Here is a 9,291-nt window from a genome sequence, read left to right as displayed (position 1 = left end):
AAAAAAAAAGATGAGAATGAAAAAAAAAAAAAAAAAAAAAAAAAAAAAGGGGGGGGGGGATGGGGTGAATGAATAAAACAGCCGCTGAACAAATTGTCCTTGCGTCCGCACAGCTGCAGCACGTGCGGGACAAAGAGCAGCGTCTCAACCTGGAACTCGAGAGGCTGCGCAACCACCTGCTCGAGATCGAAGACTCGTACACGCGCGAGCAAAAAAAAAAAAAAAAAAAAAGGGGGGGGGGGATGGGGTGAATGAATAAAACAGCCGCTGAACAAATTGTCCTTGCGTCCGCACAGCTGCAGCACGTGCGGGACAAAGAGCAGCGTCTCAACCTGGAACTCGAGAGGCTGCGCAACCACCTGCTCGAGATCGAAGACTCGTACACGCGCGAGGCCCTCGCCGCCGAGGACCGCGAGACCGAGCTACGGCGGCGCGTGGCCCTGCTGGAGGAGCGGCTGGCCTCGTCCTCCAGCGCCGTGGAGAGCGCCAGGTCGGCATCGAGCCCAAACGAGTCGATTGAAGTGGAACTCGGCGGACTGAGATTTTTCATGTTTTCATTCATTGTGTTTGTAGCCAGCAGGCCAGTTTGCAGGTGGAGTCGCTGCAGGAGCAGCTGAGCGGTGCGGTTAAGCAACGGGATGACGCTCTCCTGCAGCTCGGGACCTCCCAGGAGCAGGTCAAGCAGTATGCCGTTTCCCTCACCAACCTGCAGATGGTGCTAGAGCAGTTCCAACAAGGCAAGAATCATCGTCGTTGCAGCTCCTGTAGCTGTGCAATCTGATCACAATTTTCTTTGATAAAGTACTTAAAAATATCACCACATTTTATCATGGTATTTATTGTGTACATATCATAAAAATGCCAGGAAATGCCGACTAGAACAGCTGAACTTTATTTGCGATTATTCCGAGGCACTTTAAATGGTGCAGCTGTGTGCGGACCCTCATTTACCACGAGTTTGAATGCGACTGGTTCATTTTGAGCACAGCCACATCCTCAGTCACAGAGGGTGTGCACACTTTTGCACCCACCTCCATTGTTTATATGTGGAAAAAGTTTTGAAATGATTTATCTTGGGCATTTTGTCACATAATAATTTGGCGAGGGTGAGTAGACTTTTTGTATCTGCCTATTTTTCTTTTACGTCTCAAAGTATAGGAAAAAAATTTATTATTTTTTAGTTTTTTTCAATGTATTAGATTTTTTCAATGCATTTTCTTTTTTTTAATGGAGTGGTATTTGGTATTGGATTTTTTTTTTTCCTCAAGTGACCAATCTATTAGAATTTTGCAAACATTTGTTAACATGCAGTCATATTTTTTGTTTCACGCGTCAAAGCCACAAAGAGCAGCAGAGCTGCAGTGATGTCGGTTGCACAAAACACCGTTGGCTTCTGATTTCTTCCGCCCTGACACAAAGTTTCTCCACTCGTGACTTGGCAGCTAACTGGCCGAAGTCCTGTTGTTTTTTTTGCTTGGCACCGCACGGAAACACTATCACGTAAAAGCCCAAAAGCTAAGCAGAGCTGCATTTTTTGTTGGCTGCACAGATTAGTGTCACAAGCATCACTACCACAACCAGAAAAAAAAAATTTGTAGAAAAGTATCACAATGTCTCCTTTGCTGCCTTTCAGAGGAGAAAGCCATGTACTCGGCAGAGCTGGACAAACTCAGGAAGGAGAAAGAGGAGTGGCGGCGCAAGGCAGAGCAGCTGGAAGATCAAGCGTCTGCCCTGCAGGTGCTTGAATGGCTTCCTGGTTTAATTGCACCTCAACGCCAAGTGTGAGAAAATGTGGAAAATGACATTCATCTTGCAGATGAACCTGGACGAGGCCAACGCGGCTCTGGATTCGGCCTCTCGTCTCACCGACCAGTTAGATTACAAAGAGGAGCAGATTGAGGAGCTGAAGCAGCAAGGTGAGGTCATGGCCATTCTTTTTTTTCTGTTCGATGTCATTCGACCACAGAGAAGAACATCAATCGGCCCCTGGGGAGAAATTCCATTTTACACACGTTGGCAACCAATTTCCATCATTTTGGGGTTGGTCCACTTTCAGATCCTCACCTCGCCCCTGCTGCCTTTGGCCTTTCCTTCTAACAACAGTAAAGTTATTTTCTTTTGGCATGGAATAAAACAAATGACCCAATGCCTCTTCCAACATCACATATGAAAGCCACCTTGTGTCGGGTGCAAGATTTTCTTTTTTTCTTTCCCTCTCTTTATGGTTTTATTTTTTACATTTTTTTTTTTTACTCTCAGAGAGCGACTTACCATATTTTCCACACAGAAGGCACACCTAAAAGCTGTCAATTTTCTTAAAAACTCGCAGCGCGCCTTAAAATCCGATGCGCCTTATTATTATGGTAATATTTCAACCCCCAAAATGGCTCCTTGCTCGAGACGTGCTGACAACGCAGAGTTCAAACTTAAGGCGATCGGTTACGCAGTTGAACACGGAAATAGAGCAGCGGCAAGAGAGTTCGTTAACGAGTCAATGTTCTAACTTGCTGTTGGTTAAGTGAACTGTGTTGCTGCTTTTATTAACTATGTTTTACTGACATCTGATCGTTCTGTTGGTGTTTCCTTGAGCGTAGCGCCTTCTAGTGGATGCATTGTAGATTGCGTCTTATAATGCGGTGCACCCAATGTATGAAACAAATTGACAAAATAGGCCATTCATTCAAGGTGCGCCTTTTAGTGTGGAAAATACATTTACCAGAAAACATTTTTGTTGCAAATCTTCTACATCCCCTCTGAAGTCCTCCTTGTGCCTGGGGTGAAACGTTCTCCCACGCTTTTGCTCAAGACTTTAAGGCGACATCCCACACGACTCCGTCTTGGTGGCTTGTGTTATCGTAGACCTGCTTGATTAGCTCATTTGTTTGCTATTCTGATCTGACCGCCACCTATGGAACGTTGCATACTATGCGCCGTCTACGAATGTGCCTGCTGCTCAGCTAACGTGATTGTGTGTGTTTGTAGTGGACGTGCGACAGGAGATGCTGGAGGAGGCCCAGAAAAAATTGATGAGCCTGCTGAACAGCACCGAGGGCAAGATTGACAAGTAGGTGACATGATCGCTGCTCAATTTTCATCCATTTCGAATGAAATGGATGTAATACAGAATCATATGCTAATGCTCAACGTTTATTTTCTCCCGAGAGGGACATTGGACAGTCATTCCAATTACGTTTGAATTTTGCATCCCCAGGGTCCTAATGCGTAACCTACTTCAGGGTTACTTCCACACGCCCAGAAACAAGCGCATGGACGTGCTGAAGCTTATGGGAAGCGTGCTGGGGTTGAGCCGAGAGGATGTGGAAAAGGTCAGGCATTAATTCAAGCCGTTTTTTTTTTCTTCTTCAAATGAATGACATCATTATGGTGCAGTTTGCAAGCCGGAATAACGGCGCTCCTGTTTCGATGCGTCTCATAGACGAACAGTGTCGCGAGTGTGAGTTCAAACGGCCCTTTCATTCATGTTCCGTCAATTAACGCAATATAGCATATTTATAACTTGTTCAAAAATAAGTGGGGTTTTTTTTGGGTGGGGAGGGGGCTGTGTGTGTTCATTTGCTTAAAGTGCCTCGATTTTAGCCTGCTTCTTTGTTGCTTTAGTACTACAAATTAAAAACCAGATTCCAAATTGGGAAAATTCTGGTCATGCATGCCATCACAAAAAAGCTCTGAATGACTAAAATTAGGTCATCGGAATGCTTATTAATAGACTTCCAAAATGTCTGAATGTAAGCTTTCTGACAAAGAAGGAATTACAGGACACTTGTTACGCAATAATTGTAATCACTCATTCTTTGGAGGCGGGGTCGTCGTTTCTTTCTCATTGAGCGGCAGCGGAAGCAAACTGGAATTTGAAGGGTTACAATATAAACATGGATATGTTCCCATGTATGACAAGAAAATGATGCAGTAAAATAAAGCAAAAAAATCGTAAAAAAAAAAAAAAATGGCCACGGAAAAGCTGAAAGGGTCATAAAATCAAACGAGGCCTGCGGGTTCAAAATCGCTTCAGCGCCCTTGACATTTCGAAATGTAAATTAGCTCTTCGCCAACCACGAGAAACCCCCCAAAATTTCCACGAAAGCCGGAGAGGGGGGAGCTTTTCTTTCTTATCTCGAAGGTCCTGAGGAACCATTCCAACCCTCCTAAAGGGAAACAGAAACGGCAAATTGGGTTACTGCGCCCCAAAGACAATGAACATTTTTTTTATGGTGTTGCACTTATGTCATGGTGAGTCCCTCCTGTTTTTTTGTTTTTTTTTAAACACCTACATCCCTCCCCATACGTGTTTACATTCCCCTTACGGGATCACGGAGCGCTCTAAGTGCATCCAGCTGCGAGCGAGCGCCGTCGACGATGATCCCTCTTGTTTTTTTGTTTTTTTTTTTTTTTAAACACCTACATCCCTCCCCACTCGTGTTTACATGCCCCTTACGGGATCACGGAGCGCTCTAAGTGCATCCAGCTGCGAGCGAGCGCCGTCGACGATGAGGGAAGATGACAGCGTGGTGAGACCGCTTCCTATCGCAGTGACGTGTCGAGTCAGCAAAAAAAAAATAAAAATACGGGTCTAGTTATGTTGACAGGGGTTGCGGGGCGGGAATGACGGCCATTATGTCTTTATCAACTTGTCTGACTCTGCCGCAAACGTGCCGCGACAGTTCTGGTAATTTTCAGCCTTGTGGGTTTTAACGCAGGGCCTGACCAAGGAGGGATTCGGACACGCTTTCACACAGCCGCGCCAGGCCGCGAGTCGGTAATTAGATGATGCCAGCGTTAACATATGTTGTGACATATGACAGCCTTTCCTCACTCTATCAGAGTTCATCCATCGTTCAGGCCCACGCGCTGTATTGCCGATTAGCAATTTACGATTGTTGGGTTTTTTTTCTTCTTCCTGAGCCTGCAACAGAATCAAGACCAGAAATCACAATACTCTTAAGACAGAAACCTGTCGCCCGTTTTAAAAAGAAACAACCGAGACAAATAGTGTCAGATGAGCTCAGTGCTGCCAAACTTTAAATAATCATTCCTCTGCATTTCGCTAGCTTAATGCTAACACACAAAGCAAAACACCATTGACAGGCTAACAAATAGCATCACTAGTTTCAGTGTTGTATCCCTTAAAAGAGGAACTCAAGGCAACCGTTTTCTTTGCAAAATAACGTAAGGCCGTATTTGTTTTTGCCATTTTTGGGGGTGGGGGTGGGGTTCCAGAGATGCTCCTATCTATCAGTAGACGGATAATGGATTCTTTTTCATCGATCTTCATCTAGAGGGTCTTTAAAATGTTATATTTTACGGCCATGTCGCACGGCCCTGAGTTATTGCTGATTTCCAGATGTTATATTTTATGGTCCAGATGCTGGAGGAGGACACGGCGCGCGGCATGAGTGGCTGGGTGTCGAGCTGGCTTGTTGGCCGAGGCGCGCAGAGTGTCCCCAATACTCCCCAGAGGCCCACCAGTGGAAATAGATTCAACACGGTAGGAAGAAGAAGAAACAATGCTCGACATTCGGCATCTCGATTATATTGCGGCCCCGAAGTTGCAACTTCCAGTTTGAGAAGAATTAGTCTTTTTTTTTTTTTCCTGTCAGTCTTTCTCCGAGATGTTTGTCAAGTTCCTGGAGACTGAGTCAACGCCATCGCTCCCCGCGCCCAAGCTTCCCGTCCTGGATATCAAGCCTCTGAGCGCCCCGCCCTCCAGGAGAACGCCGGCGAGCGGCGCGGCGGCCAGCAAGTCCAACAACCCCTTCCTGGCCCCTCGCTCCGCCGCGGTGCCCCTGCTGGCCACCGGCGCCGCCATCTCCGGCGGCGCCGGCGGGCACCTGCTGATGAAGCCCATCTCGGACGCTTTGCCCACCTTCACGCCAGTGCCCGTTTCGGCCGAGGCCAGCGGCGGCGCTGTGCTCAAGGACCTGTTGAAGCAGTGAAGTGGAAGAAGACGAAGTTTGTCCTATCCAGATGAATCGAAGTGCTTCCTTATAAAAATCGGAGATGCCCGAGAGCATTTGATGCAATTCTAAAAGCAAAAGACTGGTTCAAATGGCTGAAATCCCCCAAAATAGTGGCTTTAAACCAAACTTGCCGTCTTGTTTTCAGGTGTGTGGCTCGCGGCTGTCTTTGGAATCGTACACTCATTCTCTACTCTCTAATCACGATATAGTGGGGCCTTGTGGTACAGGTAACCCGGGCTACAAGTTTTTCAAGATGCAAGCCGTCGTCTGGACGATTTCTGTGCCACTTTGCCTTCATGTCTGCTAGCTTAATGCTAACACATCAAGGGAATCACCATAGAGGAGCTAACAAATAGCATCTGAGGTGAGGTTTCATCACCCTTTAAAAATGGATTTATTTGAGCACAAATGCAGTTAGTGCTCACGGGAAGATGTTCTTTATCGCCCGCGAAGAGCGACTAATATTACTGTGGCTCACTGGGGCGTTACCTCCATGTCTATCTGTATCTCATCTCTGTGTCATATTTCCTCTTGGTGGGCACACCAGTTGGAGCAGCACAATGTCTAGCAGATGGAAGCAAAAAGATGTGGTTCAAAAGTTGAATCCTTGAAATTCTATGTAATTATTGTTTATATTTATAAAAATACAACATTATAGAGTGCTATTTTTTCTTATTTACACACACACACATTTTTGTTTTATTTTAAGGCTGCAAAGGATTTGCGCTCATTTTAGTGGGAAAGAGGATTTGAGATTTTTTTTAAATGGAGTTATGCGCATGGTCACGGTATCTCAAGGCACCACAATTTGTTCATTACTCATGACAGTGTCAGTGTCGAGCACGCAAGTAAGCGGAGTTGCCAAGCATTCTGCGGCTGCGGTAACCCACACTGACTACACAACAACACGTGTTCAAGTCATAAAAGGGCAGACGTAAGCAATGCTACTATTGCAGTTGTACATTTTGAAAGGGTGGGATTCTTTTTTTTTTTTTTTATTCTTTTCATGGACAGCGGTTATCAAGTAGGACATCCAAGTGCCTGTTTTTATGGTCATAACTTCAGGAGTGTACATGCTTGATAGGAATCTTTATATTTACAAACTTGTTTGTACATTTATCTTACTGTAAATCCGGGAGATTTATTATTTTTTTTGTAAATTGGAAAAACAAGAAAATAAAAGTACTTCTGCCCCCTGTTGGTGGCTTAGCTTGGTTTAAGCATAAAGCGTGTAAGGAGGGTGTGTGTGTGTGTGTGTGTGTGTGTGTGTGTGTGTGTGTGTGTGTGTGTGTGTGAGTGTGTGTGTGTGTGTGTGGGTATGCGTCCCTTCCTGGGCTGATGGGATCCAGCTGTGGAGTGAGGCAGGGGGCGGGAGGCAGAGCTAAATCAATTTTTTAAAAAAGTGGCGACACCAGTAGCGCCTCGGTCCACTTTGGGGAGGGGGGGGAGGTTGAGGGAAGTGTATGACATTGTGCGGGTGGGGGTCTTAGCTCACAGAGGGGGGTCAACGCTTTAAGGGTCGTCGAATTGAAAGGAGCTGGGGAGGAAATGAAAAACGCGCTCGGTGACATACGTGGCTTCACGCTTTGCTCCTCTACAAGGTCAGTATTGGATTTTTTTTTTTTCCTTTGGGGTCTTTGTTGTTTTCGACTAACAGGAAGTTTGCAATCCACCCTAAAAGTGAAACAAACCAAAGTGGACTTCTTTTCTTGCAGGATGTTGGCAGCTCTGCTATTTATTTTGCTTTGTATGCAGTCAGCACACAGCCAGGTAAGGATTTTTATTCACGGACTTCATTCACAAACACAACTGTGTCTATGTGCATATTTTATTTGATCAGGAACACAGCAGGCATCAGGGCTAGACTGGCCATCTGTCATAGCGAGCACATGCCCGGTGGGCACCCACCCGTCTTTTTGGGCAGATACAGTGCAATTTATTTTCTTTCATTTGACCTCAAGAGATCGGCACCACAATTTAATCCATTTACAAAATGAACAGCAACTCAACCAATCAGTGGCAGAGCTACAGAGTAGCCAGGCGTGGTCGGGAGTCATGTCTGAATCCAAATTTCATAAGAATCTGTTTTTAGAATACAACGTTTGATCTCATGTACAGATAAGGGTGTAATTGTATTGGTGTTCACACAGACGTGCACAGATGGCTTCAGATACGACCGCAGATCAAGACAGTGTATGGGTAAGTTATCGGTTCAAGCCACGTTACCAATTACAATGTCCAAATCATGATTTAGCAAGATTATATATGAATGTACTTCAAAGTTAAGTGCAACCAAACCCCTTTTCACAAATGTACTGTTCAGAAGAAAAAAAGTGGGGAAGCGGTAGTAAAATAGGCCAAAATCCACACGTTAGAGTTTAGGACTAGTTGGAGAAATAAGTTTTAAACTGAGATGTAATCATCTTTAAAGGCATAGCTTTTCTAATGCTCTGCTAAATTTCACGTTGCTTAGTAAAGTGTGTTTTGTGAATTAGTATTTTTCCATCAAATCTAATTACAGAATTCTGTGGTTCACTGAGTTGGGTCCGAGGGCTCCCTCTGTGTGTGTGTGTGTGTGTGTGTGTTGTGTTGTGTCCATCTTGCAGATGTGGATGAGTGTCGGACCCTTCCAGACCCCTGCAGGGGGGACATGCGTTGCGTCAACCAGAACGGGGGCTACCTGTGCCTGCCCCGCGGCCTCTACAATCAGCCCTATGGGCCCGAGCCCCCGCAGGTGCAGCAGCAGCCTGAATCGGCATATCAGGGGGGCGGGGGCGGTGGGGGTGGCGCCGGCGCTGGCACTGGCACATCTGCCAGCCAGCCGAACAGCTTCGTGCCGGCTCTCCCAAGGTCGGGCGAGCCCAGCTACCCGCAAGTGGGCTATACTGTGCCGTGCATCCTGGGCTATGCGCTAGCGGATGATGGAACCTGCAATGGTGAGTGCTTTTATTTTGCTCTTTGTGTGCGTTCTTGTTGTCATTTGTTTTTGTGTCAAAGCTTTTTCAATTCTTGTGTTTTGTGAATTAGTATTTTTCCATCAAATCTAATTACAGAATTCTGTGGTTCACTGAGTTGGGTCCGAGGGCTCCCTCTAGTGGCATGTGAAAAAAGTTTTTTTTTTTTTTTTTAATCCAGCACAATGCATTTTATTTGTATTTAATTTTGAAGTACGAAAAAATGTCATTGTAATTTTTGGGATGATGCATTGCAAACTGCAACAACCAAAACAAACGTATTGCTACAATAATCCCCTATTTACACAAGTGCACTAGGTTTTTTTTTTCTGTTGGATGTGATTAAGGGCGTCCAGGTGTGC

The 9,291-nt window shown here is 45.5% G+C and overlaps 2 protein-coding genes across 4 annotated transcripts in view; both read left to right on the top strand.

Annotated features, from left to right (window-relative positions):
* Nucleotides 1-7,173, top strand: part of trip11 (thyroid hormone receptor interactor 11) — a 21,077-nt gene extending 13,904 nt beyond the window's left edge. For 2 of the 3 annotated variants that reach the window (XM_019872363.1, XM_019872364.1), the window contains 9 exons: nucleotides 114-185; nucleotides 369-490; nucleotides 574-737; nucleotides 1,634-1,737; nucleotides 1,817-1,916; nucleotides 2,983-3,064; nucleotides 3,212-3,326; nucleotides 5,381-5,503; nucleotides 5,616-7,173. In XM_019872363.1, the coding sequence (XP_019727922.1) occupies nucleotides 114-185; nucleotides 369-490; nucleotides 574-737; nucleotides 1,634-1,737; nucleotides 1,817-1,916; nucleotides 2,983-3,064; nucleotides 3,212-3,326; nucleotides 5,381-5,503; nucleotides 5,616-5,951 (1,218 nt within the window). In that variant the 3' untranslated portion in view covers nucleotides 5,952-7,173. Of the gene's footprint in view, nucleotides 1-113; nucleotides 186-296; nucleotides 491-573; nucleotides 738-1,633; nucleotides 1,738-1,816; nucleotides 1,917-2,982; nucleotides 3,065-3,211; nucleotides 3,327-5,380; nucleotides 5,504-5,615 lie in introns of all 3 variants that reach the window. The other variant, XM_019872365.1, reaches the window with a different exon arrangement.
* A 140-nt stretch (nucleotides 7,174-7,313) lies between these two features.
* Nucleotides 7,314-9,022, top strand: LOC109517228 (fibulin-5-like). Its single transcript, XM_019872254.1, has 5 exons — nucleotides 7,314-7,576; nucleotides 7,691-7,745; nucleotides 8,126-8,174; nucleotides 8,582-8,911; nucleotides 9,003-9,022. Exons 1-5 carry the CDS (start codon nucleotides 7,524-7,526, stop codon nucleotides 9,020-9,022), a joined length of 507 nt encoding a protein of 168 aa, XP_019727813.1. The 5' UTR covers nucleotides 7,314-7,523.
* The last annotated feature ends 269 nt before the right edge of the window (nucleotides 9,023-9,291 follow it).

Source organism: Hippocampus comes, unplaced genomic scaffold (assembly GCF_001891065.2).
Source record: "Hippocampus comes isolate QL1 unplaced genomic scaffold, H_comes_QL1_v1.1 scaffold92, whole genome shotgun sequence".
NCBI lineage: Eukaryota > Metazoa > Chordata > Actinopteri > Syngnathiformes > Syngnathidae > Hippocampus > Hippocampus comes.
The sequence above is the reverse complement of the archived record's forward strand: the minus strand, read 5'-3'. Positions and strand labels throughout refer to the sequence as shown.